Source organism: Onychostoma macrolepis, chromosome 04 (assembly GCF_012432095.1).
Source record: "Onychostoma macrolepis isolate SWU-2019 chromosome 04, ASM1243209v1, whole genome shotgun sequence".
NCBI lineage: Eukaryota > Metazoa > Chordata > Actinopteri > Cypriniformes > Cyprinidae > Onychostoma > Onychostoma macrolepis.
In genome coordinates, this window is record NC_081158.1 from 14,327,664 (window position 1) to 14,354,692 (window position 27,029).

At 37.4% G+C, this 27,029-nt stretch overlaps 2 protein-coding genes across 4 annotated transcripts in view; both read right to left on the reverse strand.

Moving 5' to 3' along the window:
- Positions 1–4,746: 4,746 nt before the first annotated feature.
- LOC131538968 (gastrula zinc finger protein XlCGF8.2DB-like) lies at positions 4,747–22,956 on the reverse strand. 2 transcript variants are annotated; one of them, XM_058773187.1, is made up of 3 exons: positions 21,389–22,956; positions 20,188–20,302; positions 4,747–7,320 (listed from the first exon to the last, which is right to left on the reverse strand). In XM_058773187.1, the coding sequence occupies exons 2-3, from the start codon at positions 20,270–20,272 to the stop codon at positions 6,224–6,226; spliced, it is 1,182 nt and encodes a 393-aa protein (XP_058629170.1). In that variant the 5' UTR covers positions 20,273–20,302; positions 21,389–22,956; the 3' UTR covers positions 4,747–6,223. The 2 variants fall into 2 exon arrangements, with proteins under 2 accessions (XP_058629170.1, XP_058629171.1); XM_058773188.1 differs by lacking the exons at positions 20,188–20,302; positions 21,389–22,956 and adding an exon at positions 17,201–17,676.
- Positions 22,957–23,009: 53 nt separating this feature from the next.
- LOC131538974 (gastrula zinc finger protein XlCGF49.1-like) overlaps positions 23,010–27,029 on the reverse strand; it is a 35,268-nt gene continuing 31,248 nt past the window's right edge. Inside the window, exon 3 of one of the 2 annotated variants that reach the window (XM_058773202.1) lies at positions 23,010–25,004. In XM_058773202.1, the coding sequence (XP_058629185.1) occupies positions 24,470–25,004 (535 nt within the window). In that variant the 3' untranslated portion in view covers positions 23,010–24,469. Of the gene's footprint in view, positions 25,159–27,029 lie in introns of both variants that reach the window. The other variant, XM_058773201.1, reaches the window with a different exon arrangement.

Sequence of the window (27,029 nt, forward strand, 5' to 3'; positions counted from 1 at the left end):
TCCTCACCTCACAAATTAAGACAAAAGTCAATACATTTAATGTTGCTGTCAAATTATTTAAAATGACTTGTCTAACAGGGTGGAACACCAGTGTTAGCAGGTTCTAACAGTGGATGAGCTTTCCGTCATTGTCCTGCATGGTTTGCCATCTGTAATGTGTGGAACTGCACAATATAATATTGTTTCAAAACAATTTTTTCCAAAAAAAATTCCAGATTTCCTTTGGTGGAGGGACACAAAAAATAGCTATGTGGTTCCTTATCACAATCAATCATGATGACAAGTGGCAAAACAATTCTCTGTATAGGTGGCTAGAGAAATAATTACAAATTAGATTTTTTTAAATTTATAATTGATTAAAATAAAGATGCTGTAATTTATTTGGATTAACCAGATTAACAAATTAACACAAAAACCTCCATATGTACCTCCAAGTTGCGTGATCTACCTGTAAAGACCTTTTATTGAGGGCTTGCGGTTCTTTGATCAGGCACACTATCTGATTGTCAGCATACCAGCTGATGTCTTTTCTTGGGCCCGGCCAGAAGAATTTATTGATGCCATTGCGATGCATGCAGTTGACCTATATGTTGTCATCCTCTACATTAATGATAATGCCAGGGTAGTGGTCATCTTCATAGTTCACCATATACCACCACCTGCCAACATGGTCAATAGTAATGACCTCTGGTCGTTGGAACCTTTGATTTTAAATTCAATCCCACATCAGCATGAAGGGTTGCTGTCCATGACACCCTGCTCTCTTTGGCAGAGACAGGTTATGGATTTGTACTGGATTTTCCAGGCAAGGTACTCATCACCTGATGGATTTTCATGGTTCCTTTCATGGCAGTTAAGGGGGGCACCTATAAAAAAAAGACTATAGACAAATGACAAAGACATGAGTTACCATTTTACCATTTGTGTTCACTGTCCAGGTTCACTGTCACAGAGTACACTCTCTTAAAAATGAAGAAAAAGGAAAATATCTGCACACCAATAAATAAGAAATAACAAAAACTGGGAGATATTTTCAGGCGAGTGCACTCAATACTTTTTATTTGTTATTCATTTATTTTCTCAGGTGAGTATTAAAAACTTAATTATTTTTTCTCAGGTGAATGTGGAATTCTTTTATTCTGTTTTCTTAAGTTTGTATCAAATTATTTTCATTGTCATCTCGGATTTCCTCATTGTTTTTAATTTCAGGTGAGTGTAGTATTATTTACATTGAGATGAGTACAGAGTACTTTTCATACTGTTCTCAGTTGAAATTAAAGACAAAATTGCAGCGATAAAATTACACTTACCAACAGCATTTCCTTTACCTTTGCCTCCACACTGTTCTTATCGACAAAGAAGTAAGAACAGAAGTTCTTCACTGTTTGAAGAATTTATCTTCCAGAATCCGGCAGAAAGATTTAGGAGCTCATTTTTATTCCATCTCCTATCCAGAAAAGTCTGTCTTGCAGGATTGACTAAAAATGAGCTCCTAAAACTTACTGCCAGATTCTGGAAGATAAATTCTTCAAACAGTTACAAGAGGATGTGGTGCTGGTCCTTCAAGAGTCACTCTAAACTTATCTATCCATACAGCTTATAAAAAAATAGTCTTCGTGTATTTGTGGGGATGAGGGTAATTTTTTTTTTAGGATTTTTTACCCAAGCAAAGTCTCTCAGAAGCCAACACTTTGTAATTCTGGAAACTCCAGGGAGGTTGCAGCTCTGGAAAATGATGGCGCTGGAGACTAAGGGCTCCCGGCGTAAGTGGTTTTGCTAGTTTCAGCCAGACGCAGTTCTCATTTTCCCGTCCTGTACCGCGTTGTTTAAATAGCAAATGTATTTGTGCCCATTTGTGCGCCCATGGGTGTGCTGGTCTGGACATATCCAAAAGAGGTGTGTTCAGGGGCATTGTTGGCGCGTTACTATAAGGCACACCTGTGCAATAATCATGCTGTCTAATCAGCATCTTGATATGCCACACCTGTGAGGTGGATGGAGTATCTCGGCAAAGGAGAAGTGCTCACTAACACAGATTTAGACAGATTTGTGAACAATATTTGAGAGAAATAGGCCTTTTGTGTACATAGAAAAAGTCTTAGATCTTTGAGTTCAGCTCATGAAAAATGGGAGCAAAAACAAAAGTGTTGCATTTATAATTTTGTTCAGTGTAGGTGTGACACGGGTACCAATGGTCAGAATATTATAGATAAAAGAATAGTGTTTAGCAGCAGTTCAGAGTTAAGTATCATGTTTGCAATACAAAAGAACCATACCATTTCCATAATCAGTCCTTTATGGGAAGTGTGAATGGCTCATAGTCTGAAGTTTTTTTTGTGTTTTTTTTTAGTCTGAAAACTTTAGCATGATGTGAAAAAAATATTCGAGTCATCTCAATAACACAAACATGTTACTTTATTTTATGATTGTTCATTTATTTTATTAAACTGGGTAAATTATTGCACCTTTTTATATTTTATGTGGTGTCGGTTAATTATTGTATGTTCTTTTGTCATTTCATTTATTGAATACCTTTCAAATTCGCGTACAGAAAAATGACAGCAGCAGCAGTATGGTGTCACATTAATTTGAAACACATTTGTTACTCACCACTTTATCTCCATTTTTCCTTTCATGGCTTTGGTAAACTTGCATCGGATGTTTCTCCACATCGCTTTGCATTAAAGGATAGTCAAAAATGCCAAAAATGAAAATTTGATGTTTATCTGCTTAACCCCAGGGCATCCAAGATGTAAGTGACTTTGTTTCTTCGGTAGAACACAAACAGATTTTTAACTCAAACCGTTGCAGTCTATCAGTCATATAATGCAAGTCAATGGGACCCACGGCTTTGAGAGTAAAAAAAAACATACACAGATAAAAGCAAATTAAACTCGTGACGATACATTGCGGTCTTAAGACACAAAACAATCGGCTGTGCAAGAAACTGAACAGTATTTATATCATTTTTTACCCCTGATCCACCGCAATGTCCAACTGTCCTGAGCGAGTTCACAACAGCCGGTGCGTGATACTCTGGCATAGAAGATGCAATTGCGGACGCAATCTGTCATGGGTTTGTTGATATCCAGCCGAAGAGCAAGCAACCATAACTTCAGTCGATCAGGCTCAAAAGTTGGGAGTCGGTGAAAAGTCAACACTCCCGGATGAGTTCACGCAAGCAAACGTAATCTTTTAGTTTTTAATCGGTTGCAACAATCAGGATAAGCACAAGTAGTTACCATTTTGAGTAGCCGGCGTACCCACATTCTCTCTGGACTGTGTAAACAATGAGTGACTTATACGCGCGACAGATCACTTCCGCACATGCGTCTTCTATGCCAGAGCACGTTGACATGTCACGCACTGGCTGTTGTGAACGCGCTCAGGACAGTTGGACATTGCCGTGGAACAGAGGTAAATCAATTATATAAATACTGTTCAGTTTCTTGCACAGACCGATTGTTTCGTGTCTTAAGACCTCAATGTATTGTAATGAGCCGCAGGGTTTAATTTGGGTTTGTCTGTGTATGTTTTTTTTACTCTCAAAGCCGTTGGTCCCATTGACTGCCATTATATGACTGACAGACTGCAACGGTTTGAGTGAAAAAATCTTCATTTGTGTTCTACTGAAGAAACAAAGTCACCTACATCTTGGAAGCCCTGGGGGTAAGCAGATAAACATCAAATTTTCATTTTTGGGTGAACTATTCCTTTAACTCGTGCTTCGTTGCAATTTCTTTTTAGGATTTTAATTCTCTGATCTTTCACGAGTTCACACTTGCATATATTTAGCACGAGTAATGTAATGCGAGGGGCTCCGAGCTCGGGAATTGCCTGAACCCAGAGTACCCCCCTAGTGTGTTGAGAACTTTAGTGATGATAGTGGAGAAGGGGTGGTGGAGGGATGCTGATTAACCGTCAAATGAATGGAGGTATGTCAGCTGTATTTATACCGTGTGTTGATTAGCTTGATGGCGTACCACTTGTGTCTAATTAGGCTAAGTATCTGATGTGCTCCTCCCGAACTTTGTTAATGAAACATCATTTAAAGTTTCTCCATGACCGATCGTACAGCGGATATATTTGTTCCAGCTCAACTATTCGACAATCCAGTGTATTCATATTGCTAGTAACTTGCTGTTCTAGATGTTGTTTCTCTTCTGTCTGACCTCCGTGGAAAGGGATCTCACATTAAAGAAGGTGGAGTTCCCGAACCCACCCACCGATTGTGAAATTGCCACAGACCAATGGAAGCTCAAAGGTGTTTAGGAGCCAAAACTCCCCCAGAAAGTTTGCTTTGGTCAGCTGTTTCGAACAGTTGAAACAGACTCAAAACGAACTTCGTTTCAGACTGATTTTGTTCCAAATAATGTCATATCAGTTCGTTCTTCAATTTCGTTTGAAGTATCCACCTTTTTCTTCAATGCGGAAGTAAGCCTATGGGTGAGAAGAACTCCCTAGTAATTACTGAAGTCATTGTAAACTTTTCGGGAAGAAAATGGTGGATATTGGGGCCTTAAGAATAGTGAGCATTCTAATAGAAACCAGCTGCGTTCCTCCGCCAGTGTAGGTTGCTGGTTGGGCCATGGGACTGTCAGAGGCAGCAGGTGAAGGGTGGTTGTAATGTTTGACAAAGTGCTTGAACTAGTTCAGCAAATGAAACATCGCTAGGGTCCATACTGCATTGCAAATCGATCAGGTCTTCTTTAGTAAGAAGAAAAGCACAGACACAGATATCTTCTGAAACAGGTGTTTATTCACAGATTGGTAAAAACACAAGTGATGCAAGCAGGGACATAGCAGCCATTTTTAAAGTATGTGTGTGTGTGGGGTGGGGGCATGTGACAGAATCACCCTGATCTTCTTGCAACTTTTCCTGAAGTACTCAGGAGTACATCCTCCAAATGAATTTGAATTGATCAAGGCACATATTTTACACATTTAGGGGACAGGTGGTAATTTGCATGAAAGACACAAGGAAAGCATATATCATCTACAGTAAGCAAACTATTGTTAAAATTTTAGGATCTTTATTACCTTTTAGTCTACTTATAAGATTGAGACCATTTTACCAGTTGCACTGAGACATTTCAGATAACACCAAACACGACTGTGAATTTGCTACTTTCCATTCTGAGTGAACTGAGTAGAGGGAAGGATGGTTAAAAGGGAGGATGTGGGGGAAAGGGAACAAATGTGAAGGAAGGATAGGCGAGAGACTCTTTTCTCATTTTTCCCTAGTGAGATGTGGAAACAGATGCTTGTATGTTAATACACTGTGTTTGTATTTTCCTTATCTCAGGAGATCAAAGTCTCTGAGGTTCTTGCACCGATCACAGGTCAAGATGCTCATGAAATGAGCTCATGAAAAACTATTTTTATATTGTTTCTCAAGGTTATTTTATAAAGTTTGCTCATTTTTTTCACTGAAAGCTCATCTTTACCTAAAAGCTGTATCATGCTTGTTTGATTGATATAGTCTTGATTGGTAGACAGACATGAGTTGTTTAAAACACTTGTTAAGAGTCATGTCGAGGGGATATTGTGTTGTCAAAATTCTCCCGATTTCAAAACCTGGCATTTCAGAAGAGTAGAAAGAATAATTCATATTTAAACTGAGGAGTAATTGTTGAAATTTGATACTTGCAGTATGTTTTAGAGCAAGCAAACGAAACACCAAAATGCGGTCACTGCTTTCAGAAATACTTTGACGATCAGTGGTGGGTGTGCCAATGCTAAAGTGCCCTTTTGGTCCGGTGTAGGTGCCCCTGGACCGCAATGTCTGCTGAGGGGACCAAAACCAAGCAAATACTTTGCTTTAAGGCAAAGTATAAAGAGATGAAGGATGGACATAAAATTATTTATTACTTGTGATGAAAAGGATGGAGTCTTGTAGGAATGTCACATGTTCAGATGAGTATGGGCCACAATTAAATGGTCATGTAAACAGCCTAACCGAAGAAAAAAAAAACCTGTGGTGTGAACGAAGTTTTGTTTTCACACAGATACATATTTTCTGGTGCTGAGACATTTAAATCACTTTCCACAAAAAGAACAAGAATAGGTTCTCATAAACATTTGACTTTTCTTTTTTATGTATCTGCAAGTGTGATGGCAAAATATTTTTTTGTTACTCTGATCACAATTAAAAAGCCTTCCTCCAGAGTGAATGTGCTGGTGATTTTTTTAATTGTTTCATTTCGTAAACATCTTGTCAAACTCAGAACACTGTAGTTTCTTTTCCAGAATGTGTTTGCGAATGACCTTTCAGGTCTCTATTATTTGTGAAACTCTTTTCGCACTGAAGACATTTATAAGGCCTCTCCCCAGTGTGAAGCCTCTTGTGAACCTCAAGATTTCCTTTAAACGCAAAACTTTTTCCACACTGAAGGCAAGTGAAAGGCTTTTCTCCAGTGTGAAGCCTCAAGTGAATGTTAAGGTTTCCTTTTAGTGCGAAACACTTTCCACACTGAAGGCAGGTGAAAGGCTTCTCTCCAGTGTGAACTCTTCTATGAGCCTCAAGGTTTCCTTTGTTTTCGCAATTCTTTCCACACTCATGGCACATGAAAGGCTTTTCTCCAATGTGAATATTTACATGATTCTTCAAATGTTTCTCATCTGTAAAACTCCTTCCACACTGATGACATATAAAACAGTTCTCTCTTGAGTGAATCCTCATGTGTTTATTAAGGGCTCCTGTAAATTTGAAAGTCTTTCCACACTGACCACAAGTAAACGGCTTCTCTCTGGTGTGAGTTTTTGTGTGGTCATTAAGTGCTCCTTTATGTTTAAAACTCTTTCCACACTGTTGGCATGTGAAAGGCGTCTCTCCAGTATGAATTCTCATGTGGACTTTAAGGCTTCCTTTTTGAGTGAAACATTTTCCACACTGTTGGCAGGTGAATGGACTTTCTCTGGTGTGAATTCTCATATGGACTTTCAGGTTTCCATTTCGACTGAAACTTTTTCCACACTGTTGGCAGGAGAAGGGGCACTCTCCAGTGTGAATTCTCATGTGGACTTTAAGGCTTCCTTTTTGAGTGAAACTCATTCCACAATGCTGGCAAGTATAAGGCTTCTCTCCGGTGTGAATTCTCATGTGGACTGTAAGGTTTCTATGTTGATCAAAACTCTTCCCACACTGTTCGCAGGTGAAATTATATCTAATTGTAGTCATTTGAGCTCTTTTTCGAGTATTCTTTTCAGTCTGTGAGCAACTTAAAGATTTTTCTCTAGTCATGAAATCATGATGTTTCTCATACTGATTTTTTCCCTTTTGATTCAGTTCTTGACTCTCTTCTTTCAGTACCACCATGTCTATAGCAAAAAAAAAGAAGAAGAAGAAGAAAAAAAAAAAAAGAGATCAGTAATCTCAGTTTAATGGCACAAAGCAACATACATCCAAACATTTACACTTGTAAAGTACTAAACCCAACAACAGGTATGCTAGATGCTTTGTAAGATACCTCATCATACATACGTATGGAGTACCACAGGGCTCAGTATTAGGTCCTGTGCTTTTCTCCTTGAGGGACAATATCATTAGATTTCACTGTTATGCCAATGATACACTTATATTCCATCTACACTTGAAACACTCCAAGTTGGCAGAGTGTTGTAATTAAAAAGATATTTATCAAAAATGGGATGGCTAGTAATTTTCTTCTATTAAATTTAAACAAGTCAGAGGTATTAAATATTGGTACAAATACTACTAGACCTTGATGTTTATACTATTGTAAGGTTTTTATAGATATGAACGTGTTGTGTTGCAGCAGTCAGTCCTATGATATTCACATTTACTACACTTACAACATTTGTAAAACAATCTTTTTCCACCTTTAAAATATTGCAGGGTGTATAAATTAGCTTTACAGTAGGTGCGTTTACATGGAGCATTGTAATCGGTTTAAAAGTCCAATCCGAATGAAAATGCTCCATATAAACACCTCAATTGGAATAAAAATGCCCAAACCGAATGAAATTGTATTTGGTTTGAAAGGGGTGGGATAAACCTTTCTATAAACCGAACAAAATTAAAATTCTACCATGTAAACACTTTAAACCGATTACTTTGTGTCTACGTCATCACGTCAAGAGGTCGGGGTCGTTAGAATGGGAACGTGATGTCGGCAACGCAGCACATTCTGTGATTTGGGGACACCGAAACTAGAGACTGAGTAATAGTGGAGGTAGAAGTTAAAATTTCAATTACACGGCTAAAAACATATTAGAATGGAGAATGCTTGCTGTGTAATGAACTGCCATATCTGCTCTCATGATGACCTGAAATCGTATCTGAAATGAAGCGCAATTTTCTGCTGTTCAGCTTAGAAACAACATGGTGATAATAAAAGTATAGCTCAATGAAAATAAAATTTAAAATAAAATAAAATTTGTCATTTGTATTTACAGATTTATAATTTCCGATCTGATTGAATTTATAAGTGCTCACGCCATAAATACTGTGTGAAAACACGTTTGGAAATGTTATGTGTAATATCGCTTGTTGCGATCACTCTCTGTATCAAAACAACGCTCCTTTGATTTATTGTTTAGCAACTCTTGGTAAGAAATCGTGTATTGTTCCATTTAAGTACAGTAAAACTTTTTAGTATCATAATACAATTCATTTCAGAGCTGCATTACAGAGGGTCGTACTATTTTATCTCTTTATAGTTTAACATTAAGAAATTAGGGAGATATGATGATATGGGTTGATCAACTCGCTGAGATCAAGCTATATTGTGTTTTATTATTTTATCTAGTATATCTGTGCAACTTATTAGAAACAAAATCATACTCTAGTGATTTGTTTTTGTTGTCATTGTAGGCTACTTAGCGTGTCCCAAAATTGAAAGGACCGGCACATGTAAACACCATTTCGGATTAGATAACGTCTCACGTAAACAGTCCACCGAATCTTTTAATCGGAATGACAAAAAAGTGTACATGTAAACATGGCTATTGATTACCTGTTTCCTATCATTTTTAAAATTATGATGACTACACACAAAGCTTTGAATGGCCTAGTTCAGGGATGACCAATCCTGTTCCTGGAGCTCTACCAACCTGCAGAGTTCACTTCCAAACCTGATCAAACACACCTGTCTGTATATGGGCCATTTTACAGAATTGGTCAAACTGCTGTCCACAACCAAAAAACTAATTAAAAAAGCTTTTAATTATTCAAATATTGTTTACTAAGGTGTTTACTAAGATTTTTCTATTATCTATTGAAACCCACAATAATATGATTCTTTTAAAAAGTGAAGTTCAAAAATATATATATATTTATTTTATATTTTCTTTGTAAATTATGAAATAGTATGTAAAAAAAAAAAACTGTCCCGCATTTTCATGTCACAACCAAAACAGTGAATGTTTTAGTCCATTGCCTGACACTGGTTTTAATTACACCCCTAAATTTATTATCAGGAAATATTGCTGTGTCCCCCTCTCTCAACACTACAAGGTGCGAGTAGATAGGTCTCATCAAATTGTTTTCAAAAGTCTGAAAATCTGTGTGTAACTAAGGAACATTGCTACTTAACACCTTTTTCTGCAATTAAGCAGACTTTTTTGGGAGTTATTCCTTAACATTTAGTTTTTTATGTGTACAGCTGTTCAGAACTGTGCTAGCTAACAATGTTCTGATTAGCATCTTTGAGCAAGTTCAAAAGTCAAAAATTGTCACTACCAAAACAATCACGACAGAAACATGACATTGTTTCAAAAGTGAACATGCAATACTCATATTTGGGGGAAATAAAATTTCTGTACAGTTATGCAAAACATTTTTGTATTTTAGTATCTTTTGTTTAGTGTTTTAAAGGGGTCATATAATGCCATTTTTGTACAAGCTAATATGATTCTTTAGGGTCTAAATTGAAAGTTTGTAATATACTTTAATTAAAAATTCTCATTAGTATTGTAAGAAAACACTCATTTTACCTGCTCAAAAACAGCTCTGTTTTCAGCACACAGTTTTAGTGCGTGTGTTTTTAAATGCTAATGAGCTTTGCTCGCCCCGCCCCTCTGTTCTGTGGGGCGTTTTTGACACAACACACGTGGAGTGTTGCCTTGACAACAGTTGAGGGTATATTTTGAAGAATGGCAGCGGGAGTCTCTGAGGATACTGTGCAACCTTATCAATTCGAACCGGAGTCGGACCCGGAACAGGATGACGGCCCCGAAGAAGTTCCACAATTAAGGCTCGAACGGGACGTTTCTGAATGGTTGGTTAACGTAATGTCACTTTTATCTATTTTTGTGTGTACTGTCAGGTAGAGTAGTGAGATACGAACGCTATGTGTTTACTGATACGTTAGTTCATTGACAGATTGATGTTACAGCTAATGGTCATGAAAAATAAATTCGGTAAATGTAGGCTTGTCAGTGATGCGTAACGTTATCTATGCAGTGTTAGGTACAACTCTCAGGGCGGAAACACTGATATGAGGTCACGGCAGGAATTCTTCATATTGAGAACATCGTAAATAGAAAACTTGCATGTACCCTGAATGTAAACATTAGCCACATACATCGTGAAGCGTGCTAGCGATTTGCAAAGATTAATATAAAGATTAATATAAAGGTTAATTAAACGTTACACTCACTTCTTCTGGAGGTTCAGCAGGAACACGAATAGTTGGTACCGATTCTTTTTTCAGGAGCAGCTTCTTAGCAAAACCAGCTTTATACTGACCTTCATTTATAAAGCAGTCTGGTGAAAAATGATTCGCGCAAACATGAAAACATTGACGTTGCTCGTGGGGAATATTCCCTTCAAAAGCAAAACTCAGCCACTGTGTCTTCAGCGGTTCGGACTTAGGAACATCAAAATGACTGCTGTGTTCATTATTGCACCGAGAACAGAACACCACAATCGCTTAGACGCCATTCTGCTCATAGACAGCTCCAGCGTATATCAACAATGACGCGGACTATGATTGACAGCTCGCTCACGAGCAAGGGCGGTCTGTGTTGAAACACTGCTGTCAATCAACCATCGTGGGAGGGGCGTCCGACCGTGTGACGGCTTGATTTGAGACAGGGTAAAACAAATAAGGAGATTAAAAAAAAAACACTGGATGGATTTTTATCATTTTATGATGGTTGTGTACAGGCACTGCTAACACACATTTCAGTACAATCAACTTGTAAAAGTGCATGTACGTTTTAGTATGCAAGTTAAAATTCTGTAACGCGATGTGGTGGGCTGATGGCTGCCAAAGCATAAATGTGCAGTCACTACCAAAACATGGGATGTTTTGTCAAAACTACAGTATATACTGAATTATCAACTAAGATGTTATTATAGTTTTTGGTTCAATGTATATTCAAAACTAATGAATCCCTAAATTTGAAATCAGTATGATCAACTTTTTTGCCTTTTACAAAGAAAAATGCGATTAAAAATACAACAAATCTCATAAATTACACTTGAAATATTGTTAAAAATGTATTTATTGATTTATCTCAGATTTTTTTTTAAAAATAAAATAGCAAAAAATATATCAATAATGTAGCTGTAAGGAATAGGGTTGGGCACAACTGCATAGCTAGTCACTATTTTTGCAAACTTCTACCGCATTAAGCCCTAAACACACTGCACGATTTTCGGCTGTCCCAGATGAAAGATTGGCATCGTGAAACAATCGTGGCGATTTCTGTGATCGTGGCTCCTAATTGGTAGTCCTGTGTCGTACAGTGAGAGAGGTTCAAAGACGGCCGTTGTCACGGTCTTGCGACCAAAGATAGCCTACGATACAGCATGATCATCACACAGTGTGTTTACTGCTATGATCCACGTTTACTGACCAACCAATAAAAATGCTACATTAAATCAATGCGACATGGTGCTAAAACATAAAACTGCTTACCTCAAGCTCTTATCCCTTCCTCTTTTACCACTTCCGCTTTTTTTCAGCACACATAAAAATACAACTGCTAAAGTGTGATTTATCATGCTCTTTTTGTTTACCACTAGCGCATGCTGATGACGTTTTATTCTTCTTAAGCAGTGGTCTCAAACTCAATTCCTGGAGGGCTGCAGCTCTGCAGAGTTTAGCTCCAACCAGCTCCAACTCACACCTGCTTAGAAGTTTCTAGTGATCCTGAAGACCTTGATTAGCTGGATCAGGTGTGTTTGATTAGGGTTGGAGCAAAACTGTACAGAGCTGTGGCACCCCAGGAACTGAGTTTGAGACCAATGTTCTAAAGCCGGGCTCAAACTGTGCGATTTTTTTGAAAGTCCTTTAGGATTGTACTTGTCAGACTGTAGGAACATGATGATCATGTCACACTATGGGATCTCAGTTGTCATTAATGTCAGACTGTAAGACAGTCAAGACAAGTTAAAAACGGGTGCGCGCAAGAAAACTTGTCCGGAGTTTTACATTATCAACCCATACACGTCCAGTGACCGCGAGCTGAAATACACACGGGACCGAAATGTCGGCTGTCATGAAAAGTATACGAACGGCGGCAATAGCGGCGTGTTTAAGAAGAATAGTGTATGTATTCATACACACCCACATGAAAACAGCGGCGCAACCAGTGTTTATATATATATAAAAAACATATTAGATGAATTCTGTGAGCGGAGGACGGGAGCGCCGGAATTTATGGCTGATAGAATAATTCTCTAGCATTAATTCTGCTCATAGCTTGCCTTGAAAAACGGAGACAGTTTGATATTTGTCGTAGGGGTAGTCACACTGCAGGACTGTGCGCCAAATCTTCTGACACTGCCAGAATTTCGTTGGAGGTGAAATTTGATCGCAACGGCCATTAATCGGCTGTCGGTGAACATGTCAAACCAGCGATCAAAGACTACGGATTTTAGCCTAGGATCATAGGAATCTTTTAGGATTTTCAAAATTTGTCCCAGACGACCAAATCGTGGCCAAAATCGCACAGTGTGAGCCGGGCTTAAAGGAACGTGCGTCGTAGCATACGAGTCAATAGGTGTCATCATCGTACAGTCTACACACATGTAGTAGCCAAGTTTATTAGATCCATGCCGCACATGCCGTGTGACATGCAGTGATCTTATAGGATTGCTAAAATCATTCAGTGTGTCTTGGGTTTTATAATCATCACACACACAACTTCTGCTCTGCTGATCAGGGCTGGCCCGTAGCATAGGCACAGGCAGTTGCCTACACCAGTGGTTCCCAACCCTGGTCCTGGAGGCACCCCAACACTGCACATTTTGCATCTCTCCTTTCTCTGACACACCAATTTAAGGTCTTGGAGTCTCTACTAATGAGCTGATGACCTGAATCAGGTGTGTTTGATTAATGAGACATGCAAAACATGCAGTGTTGTGGTGCCTCCAGGACCAGGGTTGGAAACCCTAACCCTAACCCTAACTAAATGGAGGTTTTATTTCAGTTAAAAGTCAAGGTTCAAGTCGGTACAAAGTAGTATCGAATGCGATTATCATGTGCATCTCGTCAATAAAGCCGGTTCTGTGATTAGTAGTAAATCTTCATCATGTGCTTTCAGATGGAGCAGCATTTACTACTCAGAGCCGTAGTTCACTGACAAGCTACGCAATATTGCGTTCATAATCGCAGGCAATTCATCGCTGATAATGAACGCGATATTGCGTAGCTTGTCAGTGAACTACGGCTCATGATAATCGCATTCGATTATTTGCACAGCCCTAGTACAAAGACTTTTTTTTTCTTTTTTACTCTTCAATTTGGTCAAAAAAAAAAATTTTTTAATTTAATTTTCCTCTCAATTCACACCAGATTAATGCATTTCACTTTAAAACATACAAACTTTTCTTACAGGGGCACATGCCCCACGACACAAGGTCTACCGACCATTGTCTCACTAAATCCTGTGGGAAACACTGTACTTTCAATATCAAAGTCTACAAAAGGAGGGTTAAAAAAGATTCTCAATTGAAAACTAAAATGCATCTTTTCAGCCAAGCATACTTGTAATCACATTCATAACTCATGGCTATGCTGCATTAGTCAAGTCTGCTGGAACTAACAACACCACTTGTTCCATTTCTCTGAATTAAAGCCACACTAACTGATACAGTGAGCGGATGAGTAGCCTAATATTTATGTCAGAGATCAATTTTCAAATAAGGAAAAACTAATTCATTAAATAAAAATTATTAATAAAATAAAAGAATATGAAAATTATAAGATGAAGTAAATTTAAACAAAATTAAAATCTATCTTATTCAATAATTTATACCAGTGGTTCTTAATCCTGGTCCTTGCGCAACCACCCCACCCCCCTCGCTCTGCATATTTTGCATGTCTCTATTGTTTAACGCACCTGATTCAAATCACCAGCTCGTTTGAAGAGAGATCCATGAATGAATCGTGTTCTGACTGACAGCGTCGCAACACAGTGTTCACTGCTCTCTACTCCCTGCACACAGGAAATCAGCTGAAGTTTACTTCACTTAAGAACACAGATTTGCGCTACACCACTACCTGCAGCTTCTTCACAAACAGACAAAACCTACTGCAGAAGTAAGAAGGGTTATTTAACCGTAATCTTGAAGTGTGCAAAGTAATCATGTCTGGCGCACTTTAATGCCCTTTAAATGGAACATATACGCTCCTTTCAAACTGGAATCATGGCGGAATATCCTGTGATGTCTACCTCGCAGGACACTTACAGTCGAATGAAACAAACCTCTGAAATGATGAGAGAAGCATACAAAATATGCAGAGCAGGGGGTAGGGAGGACCAGGATTAAGAACTGCTGATTTATACTAAAGTGCAAAGTATTCCAAATTATTATATCTAAGGAATGAAGTATATCAGAAGAATATCAGAAAGAATTATATCAGAAGAAAAACTCCAAAAATAAGATATAAGCAAGGAATCAGAGTAGGCACAAGGAATATATATGCAGGAAACTTTTCCCAAACTGGTGTTCATGTCTAATTAGAAAAGGTCAAATAGACTTATCCATTATGTAACTCATCTATTGTTCCATATGTTGTTGTAACGACTATAGATCAGGTCAGGCTAGGTCATCGAGACCAGAGGTCTAGCGGACAGGCAAGCAGGGCACGCACTGCGGGGGTCCCTGTAATAAGATGATCAGGTGCGTCGAAAGATGATGATCATGTATCGAAGATAGACAGAGATATTGTCAAAAGCATTAAATAATGTCAATATTAAGAGTATTTGGCATTTCTAATGAATGTAGGCCTGTTACAATTCTTATTATTATTATTATTAGGGCTATTATTATTATTATTAGGGTACTTTTTTATTAAATATTTTATTAAATATTAAATTTAATTTGCATCGCAATAATGTCATAGCGCATCACCGCATAACTGACGTGCTGTGAGGATAATAAAAGATTAGGCTATAGCTTACTCTCAATGAAAATGTTTTTAAAAATGTCTTTTAAAACAGATCTATTATAGCCTAAACAATGAATTATAGGCTTATAATTAGTGCTGTCAATCGATTAAAAAATGTAATCGCGTTAATCACAGTCATGGGCTGTGATTAATCATGATTAATCGCAAATTTAAAATACTAGGATTTACCTGGAAATGTGTTGAAAAAGAAATGCATGAAACTAGTTTAAGGAAACAGAACCTTTCACACTTCCGCCAGGTATGAGACATAATCCTTATTATTCTTTTGTTTTTATTCAGCCATTATCAGCCTTTAAACTGGCAATAAAACATTTACCAAGCCACATCGCTTCAATCCCAGTATACATTTACCCGACTATTATCAAACGTATTTCTAAATAAATACAACAAAACATTTCTTGCGACCTTACGTGAAGTATTATGACAAAATGCATTATGAAGAAGAATTGGACCTGTTCTGCAGCTGCATTAGAGCTAATATTAGCATCATGCTACATAAGACAATTTATGAGATTAATAGTGAACTTTTACTCAGAACTCACTTCAAACCACCATCGTTTGTAATAACTTCCTTTTACGATCACATGTGGAATTTGGTCGTTTACTGTTGTTAAAATATGCTATTTATAGCCTTTTATATCGCTGCACAAATTAGCATTTCAGATGTACAAATTCAATCTCAAGAAAATCACATACAGACCATATCCTATCGTAATTGTGTGTTTATTATCTTATATAATATATAGTGGCTGTTGTCATGTTTATTTCTGCTGTGTAAAAGCCTTAACATGTGTGCTCTGACAGAAACTCACGTTGTTTGTGATGTTACAACCGCCTCTCCGTTCTTAAGTTGCCAGGGATACATTCCAAGTATAATACACATTAGTAAAAGGATCTATTTTTATTTTTATTTGTCTATATACACTTTGGGCGGCCGCGGTACATTAAAAAAGTAGCCCAAAAAACCACAGCCCACGGCTCTGTAATTTTTTCCCGCGACTGTATTTTCAAAATAGCACACTGGTGCTGTACCCTCATCACACAATGATAGATAACCTTCCGCGCTGCGATGACGGGAAGAAGTTGGGGTCCAACCTTATCAAACGCTTAATCTGCGTAAAAAAAATATTAAACGCGTAAAATTTTTTTGATTAATCGCATGCGTTAACGCGTTAACGTTGACACCCCTACTTATAATTAAAATTGTTAACACTGGTCAATGAAAATTAATGGCAGCTTTATTCAAAGCACCGACTTTCAAAAACAACCAGTTAAACACAAAATACGTTTCTTCTCTTTTTTTTTTCACTAGCCTATGTTCAGGCCGCAAGATAAATATTAAGGAAATAAATTAAAGATTAAAAATCTCTGAGAGAATATGCGCTGTCCACTTTCTGGTGAAAGTCGTTCACCGGCACAAGTCTTGCGCAAAGTTTGCACGTTGCTTGTATGATATCCTTTGGCTTGCCTTAACGGTTTAAAACAGAAATATTTCCAATATCGCAACATACCCACCCTTCCGTGCATGTTTACCTCATATTCGTAAATAAAGAAAGCAGGTTACTATTATATGCAGTGTAAGTATCTTGAGGCCACAACAATTGAATATCAAACCATAAAGAAGGGGGAAGATGATAGTACCTGTAGTAAAACACGAATCAACATGGTTTGCATAGCATCATATTTGTTGTGCGTTGAGTAACAACAAAAAAGAAAAACAATATTGTTGGTAAAAATGCCAAACTCTAAAACAGCTTTACTACTTTGATCTATTTGCCAACAGCCTTGCCAAGATATAGTTTTCACCTTACCTGATATGAACAGCAATTGTTAGGGCTAATGTCAGCATTGCCAAACTTTGTACCGTCTTTGTACTGTCCTCGCTTAAGAAAAGTCAGATGGTGAGAGTGGAAGGGTGATCCAGTGGCATTTAGATTTTCTGTTGATTTGCAGTCTCTTTTTAATTACAGGCCTTACAAATTTGTCAATTATCCCCACTTGATATTTGGGGAATGAACCAAGCACTATGATTGATCAAACTCTCCTTTTTTGTTGTTGTTTGATTTGAGTACTGCACATGCACAGAGGCGTCACCATGTTTTTGCGTAGTTTAGTGACATATCAGCTTACTTTGGGTGCAGAGATTGTCTGATGCAGTTCTCGATTCAAGAGAAATCATGTCTGCGAGTGGACATAAGTGTGAAATCTCACTACAGAGCTAAAGTACTGGAGGTCAAACTTAAATCAAAGAAAGCGCTGGAGCAACATCCTTACTACAACAGAAAACACTGCTGAGCCTCAACCAAAGAGAACCGCGTCGAATATCACCACAGTGGAGCCGTTTGAAATGAGACAAATATTTAATGCGTGCACAATAAAATGTTCAAATAAATGTAAATAAGTAAGCAATAAGGGTCGAGAGGCCGTGCTATAGCTGCTGTGAATAAGTTACGGCTGAAGGGTGTTGTTAGGCACGACCAAGTGTGCCACACGAGTCCAGAAAGTGAAGCCAGAATGTTTCGATCACCCCCCAGGTGACTGGCTGATGTGAGACAAATTAAATAATCAAATTACACTTCAAATAAATTTTTCCCAAAGATGGTTTCCATCATTTGAGGTAGTTCGTATCGTGCTGACTTATGTTCAACTGTTCATTTTTCTAATAAGTTTGATTTTAGTTAGTTATTTGATACTATAAAAACGGGGTGTGGTGTCATGATTGTGATCTTGCGATTGGGTCTGCGGGAGTTTGGGCGGGACTTTGATTCCACGGCTCCACCTCACGACACTACTGCGCAGGCTCCAAATTACGTCATTTACTCAAGATGGCAGCGCCCATACTGAGAAGCATTGGCTTCACTTTTCTATAGTGAAAGGAAGTGGAGACGTCCATCTTTTTTAAAGTCTATGGGCACGACGTGAAGTGGAGTAAATCAATAACAATATGGGTCCCACTTTATATTAAGTGGCATTAACGACTATGTACTTACATCAAAAAATAAGTACAATGTACTTATTGTGTTTATATTGTATTGCAAAACACTTTTGCTGCTATTGAGGTGGGATATGGGTAAGGTTAGGGACAGGTTTGGTGGTATGGGTAAGTTTAAGGGTAGGTTAAGGTGTAAGGGATGGGTCAACAGTCTCGTGCCTCAATCCATGCAGGGCTTTTCAGAAAGTCAACGCGTGAGTGACAGTATGAGACTAATACACAATGGTTTAGCTCAAAACTCACTCTACTGTGACCTAATGCAGATAATGCATATAATAAACTGACGCATAATAAGTGTATTATGAGACAGAACGCAGATGTTTACCGTCAGGGGAATTATGATCATGCAATATGACTGATGGATCGGCAGAGAATCGTCTTTCTGCAAGTCATTAAGAAATTATAGTTCTATTCTATTTAAAGAAATATGAGGTAAGCGTGTGAATACATAATGCGCGCATATGTAAAAGTTTGGATGTTGTGTAGCAAAGCGCTGTCAGACACGACTAGATCTTCAAATGGCACTGGCTTCTATGGTCAGATGAAACTAAAAAAACGAGCTTTTAGGCAGCAAACCCACCAGATGGGTTTAGTCCAAACAGGGATAAAAAGTACCCAATGTCCACGGTTAAATATACTGCTGGATCTGTTTTTCAACATCTTGTTCAGATGCATGGCATCATGGATTATATCAAATACCAACAGATAAAAAATCTAAACCTGACTGCCTCTGTTAGAAATCTTATAATGGACCATGTTTGGGTCTTCCACCAGGACAATGATCCAAAACAAACATCAAAATAAACACAAAAATGGGTCACTAAGCAGAAAATAAAGCTTCTGCCATGGCTGTCTCAGTCCTCTGACCTAAACCCTGTAGAAAATGAGTGGGGTAAACTGAAGAGAAGAAGCTGCGAATCTGAAGGATCTGGAGAAATTATATATGAAGGAATTGTCTCTGAGCTCTTATCAAATGTTCTCCAAACTCTTCGGGCATTATAGGAGAAAACTCAGAGCTGTTATGTAGGGAAAAGGACATTGCAATAATTGGGTGCCAATAATTGTGGCCAACATGAACTAGAGAAAGCATTTATTTCACAATGAGACCCCCGCCCCCTTTAAATTGTTTTACTTCAATGATAAGTTGGAATTTTGTGAATGTTTTGAAAGATCAAAAGGATAAACAATTCAGATTTATTTTCACAGCCGCCTTTGCTCGTATTTACCAAGGGTGCCAATATTAGTGGAGGGCACTGTATATGTATAAGAACATAATTAAAGCATTTAAATATAGTTTATAGTCCCACTGATGGTTTTGAAACTTCTTTTAAAAGTAATTTTTCCAGAAGTAAATGGCACAGATGTCAATCATTCCATCTGGAAACAAAATTTTTGTTTAAAACAGCAGTTTGATAAAGCAAGCATTTTTAGGATAAGTAAAAGAATCATGTACAGCAACAAATATAAAGTTGATCATTCATATTTCATGGCTTGCTTTATTCAAAATAAATATTTTTGTTACATACAGTTGCATAATAAAATCACAGAAATTAATGGCTTTCATTGTTAAAGGTTTACAAGTAAATAGTAATTTACAAGTAATTCAAAATATTTTTGTTTAAGCTACTTCAATATTATTATTATTATTTTATACAACATCCATTTAAAATAAAACATTCTAGATAGATATATATATATATATATATATATAAAACATTCTTCAAAAATATCATTAATTTCTGTAGAGATTTAGACATCTGTAGACATTTTAATAAGGATCATTTAGATTTGAGAATGAAAACTAACCTGTTTGTTCTTTAGTATCTTCATGTTTGACTCTGAATGCTTCTTCAATCCTCGTGTCTTCACTCTCCTCTTTAATAAACGCCATCTTTATAAAAGTGTGTCACGTGGATCTCAGCTTCACCAGGAGTTGATGAGTTTAAGATGAGAATAATTAAGAGAAAGAAAAATAAATACAAACTAAATCTCTGGATGCGTGTCAATCAGCTCACTAGTTCAGTAGCTTACAGAGCACCGGTAAGGAAGTCAGTCAGAGTGAGAGTTAATGGTCTCAAATGGCCTGATTAGTCAAAAAAAAAAAAAAAAAAATCTAAACTTGCACTTACATTTTTAATATATATATATATATATATATATATATATATACACACACACACACATATACACACACACACACACATTTCACCAATAACTCTCACTCATATACACTCACATTTTTACACACACACACACGTTTACTTTGCTATGTAAATGGGGACATTCCATAGGCGTAATGGTTTTTATACTGTACTTACTGTATAACCTACCCCTTACAGGAGACTTTCTGCATTTTTACAATTTAAAAAAACCTGTTTACTTTATTTTTAAACCGTTTTACAAATGAGGACGTCCCCAAAGGGAGGTTTTTGGAGATTTTGTCAGGTTTAGCTCACTTTTGGGTACAAATTTGTCTCCAAACTATGGTTAAGTAGGTACACACACACAAACACACTTCATATTTACAAATATATGACTTTAATTTGGTATTCAATGATTTGTAGATTACATATAGATTACACTTTAATGAAAACATTTGTTATTGGTTTAAGTTGTCATTATACGTTTGTGTTTTTCTGTCGTTTTGAGCAGCAGGTGTCTTAAGCGTGCAGTGATTCGAACGCTTCGAATCAGTGAATCATTTTGAGAAGCAATTGGTTCAATTGACTCGTAATTTCAAAAAGCTCCGTCTCTCTATCAACTTGGAGAAAACGTAACATTAGTAGTAAAAACTGATTCACGATATAGAGAGCGGAAATGAAGATGAACCTTTTCATTTACTCGCGTGTGGATGCGCTTTACTCACAAAACACGACGTTCATTAATGTTAGATAAAACATTACTATTCTGCATAATTAATTCATTTTGCATCGTAAAAATAGACTCAAAAGTTGCATCGATTTAAATGCTGTAAATGCTTAAACGGTCATGAAACCCTAAAACAAACCTTTTCTTCAGCGAAATCACAACAGATGCAGAAGAACGGCGATGCCTTATGACGCCATATCGCAAAACCAAAATAAAAGTCGTGTTCACAAGTTGCTTCAAGTCACAAAAGTGCACAGAAATTTTTAGACTATAGAGACATACAAATAATAAAACATGTCAACAGTATTCAGTATTAGGGCTATAGACTAAAAACACAAAACAAACAAATAAGAAACAAACAATAGTTAACATGTTGCAATGTGTTATTATTGTGACTTTGTGTGTGGGTGCTTGTACTTTTTACTTTTCTTCTTTTTTTTTGGATTCCACCTGAGCAGCATCAAACCTGTTTAGTGTTTTAACTCATTTCTGTTTCAGGATGGAAATCCTGAGGTGACTAGCAGGAAAACAAATTACGTTGGTGCAGTGATACTTATTATAGTCCAGACTTTTTTATTATTATTATTTATTAATTACTTTTTTCATTATTTGGAGGCTGTGTCTGTGAGGATATGATTAAAGATGAACTAACACCTTTAGCTATCTTGAAAAAGTCAAGTGATTTATGGCCTTCAACTAAGAGCACACCGAGTTTGGTCGACAAATAGTGAAGAATGAGACAGACCTATTCGCAAAGTTTTGAAAAGCTGATGCAATAACTCCATTAAGTTTTAAGTAGCCATTGACATTCACATGCATTCTTGTGTTCAAGTACAGCTAGAGCAGTGGACCAGAACAGAATAATTGTGTCTTACTGTTCTTGAACAAGCTGTTAAGTTTAACATTTCAGTGTGATTCTTTATGTGAATGAAGGTTGGATGATTATTAAATATAGGCCTGGAAAGGAAGTGATGAAGAATATTTAAACATGTCTTTGTGTGTTCATTACACTTTCTGTATGTCATATAATAGAAGTGATGGGGCTTGAAGGTAAACTTTCCTCACAGCAGGCAGTAGTGGGAAAGCTTAATGACATACAAGGTAGGTTGTCTGAGTAAACAAATCAACATTGTTTATTTCTGACTAAGAAATATATTAAAAACACCAAATAAGAAACTAAAATACGGGTCTAACAACAAAATTTTAAACTGTCGTTTTAAGTTAAACTATGTACATTCAACTAATCAGAGGCACATTCCTCCCTCAGCTTTTTGATTTGCTTGATTATATACTGGTTCTCGATACAGGATGGCCGAAACATGGGTACCCGCCATCACTTGTAACAGCCTTTGGGTGGGTATTTCTGCTGGGTGTAAAAGAGGCTATTTTCATCACCTGACAATCACGTTGACACTACATATCTCACAGAATTTTATATTGTAATCAGTCACACATGGCATGGAGATGAATGGAACGGAAAAGTTTTCTGCTGAGGTACATGTGGCATCCTCACTGTTTGGTTTAATTTTGAACTACAAATTAAATAGAAAATTGGTTTCAGTACACTCTGTGTTTATATCATCAGCTCATATAGACTAACCCAGTTTCCCAACCTTTTTTCTGCCGCGGCAGTTTCGATAATTAAAAAAAATTCCACGGCACACAACTAAGCACAAAAAAAAAATTTTTTATTAAATTAAAAAGAGAAAGGGGGAAAGGTCCCCCCCCCCCCCATATAATATGTTGTCAGAGGTGGTATTTTGGACTTGTTGCACTTAACATTTTCTGAAAATCATGCTCAAATGGAGGTTTTTGACGAGCGAATGACAGAGGTATGTATTTCGTCCGTCATTAGAACGGTCGCATCCGCAGTATATTAATCACTTTTTATCAATTTACAGGTTATAAAGTTTATTGTAGCTATATGGGTGCTCGGTTTTCATATATATCATGAAATATTATGATATAAAAGATGAACCGGTATGTACTGGATATTTAAGATGTACAAAAGTGTATTGGCTACACCCAGACGGCAAAAGCTAAGACTCTTATGTCCGCTTTACATTACAAAGAAATTAACCTTTATAGACAGTGTTACTTGAGTAAAGAAAACGCTGTACTTAATCAAACATCAGTTCTTCAAACTGAGCGTCGCGGCACTTCATTCTGAATGGAGGCGGGGTGGAGTTATGAGGTTTGACTGACAATTTGAGGGTTCAATGGCGTTACTTGGTTTAGTCACAAGCTCTTTTGAATGCTTTTCATTGATTAAATATTTGTAAAACCCACAAGCAGACATAACGATAACCAATAGCACTGATTTAAAATAATAATAATGAAATATAATTGAGATTTTTTGAAAATTTTCCACAGCACATCAGACAACCTGTCATGGCACAGTGGTTGGGAACGCATTTTTGGTTGAACTAACCCTTTAAAATATGGTTATTTTTACGTGTGAAACATATTTCGTACTGATCATATCTGAATGGCTTCTCTCCAGTGTCAATGTTAATGTGATATCTAATCGTGCGTTCACACTGCCGCCAGCCAGAGCGTCAAAATTCGCTCTAGCCTCCCTGCCAACAACGCTGTAGCAAAGCAAACAAGTGTGTTGATCTTGTGCAGACTGACCGCAAGTAGGATATAAGTTAACCTCATGAAATATTTTAAATGTGAAAGTAAGAAATTGATCGATGGAAAGAACTTAATTATAGTTACGTTTGCTAACAAAATAAACAAATTAAAAGCCTTCATGTTTATGTGCTAGTCTAATTTCAACATGCAGTTAGGAGACGTTTAACTTACTAGTCTTGGTCTTTAACATAAACATTAATTTGTGCGCAGCCTACATTGCAAACTGTCCTGGTTGAAGTGTAGCCTAAATGCAATTGGTCAAATCGGTGTTGTTTTGAGTAAATGAATTGCATTCCCGCTGAAAAACAAGCATTCTAGTGTGAAAATGCTTGGGAACTAATGTGGTCGGAACCAAAGTTTACAGGACTGCGTTCTCTCAAGCGGAGGACTTCTACATTCCGATTGGTTGCAGCCGAACCGCGTCATAGCTCATTACCATAAAGTTGACCTGACTTCAACTTCTCGATGCCCAAACCATCCAAGACGTGCTGCGCCGCTGCTCATTGCCGGCTCACATTGAAAATTAATGACTTCCAGCCATTTTGACACTCTCGCCTGCGGCGGTGTGAATGCATGGTAATGTTTAGTTCTGCTGTAAAGCTCTTTCCACACAGTTTTCAGGCTTTTCTACAGTGTGAATTTTCATGTGGACTTTAAAGTTTCCTTTTTGATTGAAACTCTTTCCACACTGTTGGCAGGTGAAAGGCTTCTCTCCAGTGTGAATCCGCATGTGGACTTTAAGGTTTCCATTTTCAGAGAAACCCTTTCCACACTGTTGGCAGGTGTAAGGCTTTTCCCCACTGTGAATTCTAATGTGGGCATTAAGAGTCTGTTTATGTGCAAAACTCCTTTCACACTGAGGGCATTTGTAAGGCTGCTCTCTAGTATGAGTTCTCATGTGACTTTTAAGGCATCCTTTTCGAATGAAACTTTTTCCACACAGTTTGCAGGTGAAAGGCTTCTCTCCAGTGTGAGTTCTAATGTGCCTTTTAAGCATTACTCCTTGAATAAAACTTATCCCACATTGAGGACACGTGTAAGGCTTTTCTCCAGTGTGAATTCTCATGTGGTAATTAAGATTTCCTTTTCTGTTGAAACTTTTCCCACATTGTTGGCAGGTGAAAGTTTTAGTTTCTGTCTTTTGAGCTCTTTTTTGTGAGTAAGTCTTTCCAGTCTGTAAGCAGCTAATTGATTTTTCTCCAGTTATGAAATGATGGTCTTTCTCTTCAATTTTATGCAGTACTTTTGTCTCCTCTTTCAGCACCATCAGATCTATGGCAAAAAAAGAACGCAGTTTAATGTCACAAAGCAATACACATTAAACCAACACAAAGCATCAAAACAGCATGTATACTAGATCCTATATGTACTCAGCTACTAATAGGTGTTATATGTAATCTCTTCTTTCTTTCTTACAGATGACTCTCCCACTGTTACCCAAATGTTTTTTAAATTTTTATATATACAGGTGCTGGTCATATAACTAGAATATCATCAAAAAGTTTATTTATTTCACTAATTCCATTCAAAAAGTGAAACTTGTATATTATATTCATTCATTACACACAGACTGATATATTTCAAATGTTTATTTCTTTTAATTTTGATGATTAGAGCTTACAGCTCATGAAAGTCAAAAATCAGTATCTCAAAATATTAGAATATTTACATTTGAGTTTGAATAAATGACCATCCCTACAGTATAAATTCTGGGTATCTCTTGTTCTTTGAAACCACAATAATGGGGAAGATTGCTGACTTGGCAATGATCCAGAAGAGGAACATTGACGCCCTCCACAAAGAGGGTAAGTCACAGAAGGTCATTACTGAAAGGTGTGGCTGTTTACAGAGTGCTGTATCAAAGCATATTAAATGCAAAGTTGACTGGAAGGAAGAATTTGGGTAGGAAAAGGTGCACAAGCAACAGGGATGACCGCAAGCTTGAGAATACAGTCAAGCAAAGCTGATTCAAACACTTGTGAGATCTTCACAAGGAGTGGACTGAAGCTGGAGTCAGTGCATCAAGAGTCACCACGCTCAGACGTCTTCAGGAAAAGGGCTACCAAGCCACTTCTGAACCAGAGACAACGTCAGAAGCATCTTAACTGGGCTGTGGAGAAAAGAACTGGACTGTTGCTCAGTGGTCCAAAGTCCTCTTTTCAGATGAAAGTAAATTTTACATTTCATTTGGAAATCAAGGTCCCAGAGTCTGAAGGAAGAGTGGAGAGGCACAGAATCCATGTTGCTTGAAGTCCAGTGTGAAGTTTCCACAGTCAGTGATGATTTGGTCTGCCATGTCATATGCTGGTGTTGGTCCACTGTGTTTTCTGAAGTCCACAGTCAATGCAGCCATCTACCAGGAAATTTTAGAGCACTTCATGCTTCCTTCTGTTGACAAGCTTTATGGAGATGCTGATTTCATTTTCCAGCAGGACTTGGCACCTGCCCACACTGCCAAAGGTACCAAAAGCTGGTTCAATGACCATAGTGTTACTGTGCTTGATTGGCCAGCAAACTCGCCTGACCTGAACCCCATAGAGAATCTATTGTCAAGAGGAAGATGAGAGACACCAGACCCAACAATGCAGATGAGCTGAAGGCCACTATCAGAGCAACCTGGGCTCTCATAACACCTGAGCAGTGCCACAGACTGATCGACTCCATGCCACGCCGCATTGCTGCAGTAATTCAGGCAAAGGAGCCCCAACTAAGTATTGAGTGCTGTACATGCTCATACTTTTCATTTTCATACTTTTCAGTTGGCCAAGATTTCTAAAGATCCTTTCTTTGTATTGGTCTTAAGTAATATTCTAATATTTTGAGATACTGATTTTTGACTTTCATGAGCTGTAAGCTCTAATCATCAAAATTAAAAGAAATAAACATTTGAAATATATCAGTCTGTGTGTAATGAATGAATATAATATACAAGTTTCACTTTTTGAATGGAATTAGTGAAATAAATCAACTTTTATATATATACACACACATATATTATTTCCTTTTAAAAGTTAGTACTTTCAGGAGTAAAGGGCACACAGATGTCCATCTGGAAATACAATTGAGTACTTACAGACAACAAGCCTAACATTGATCACTCACCTTTTTTTTTCCAATTTAGAAGTAGATATTGGGTTCTAATT

Bases quoted from the DNA above. Each gene is read 5' to 3' on its own strand.
- LOC131538968 (XM_058773187.1), bottom strand. From the start codon at position 20,272: ATGGCGTTTATTAAAGAGGAGAGTGAAGACACGAGGATTGAAGAAGCA. The intron at 7,321-20,187 runs GTTAGTTTTCAT...TTTTTGCTATAG, and splicing joins AGATACTAAAGAACAAACAG to ACATGGTGGTACTGAAAGAA.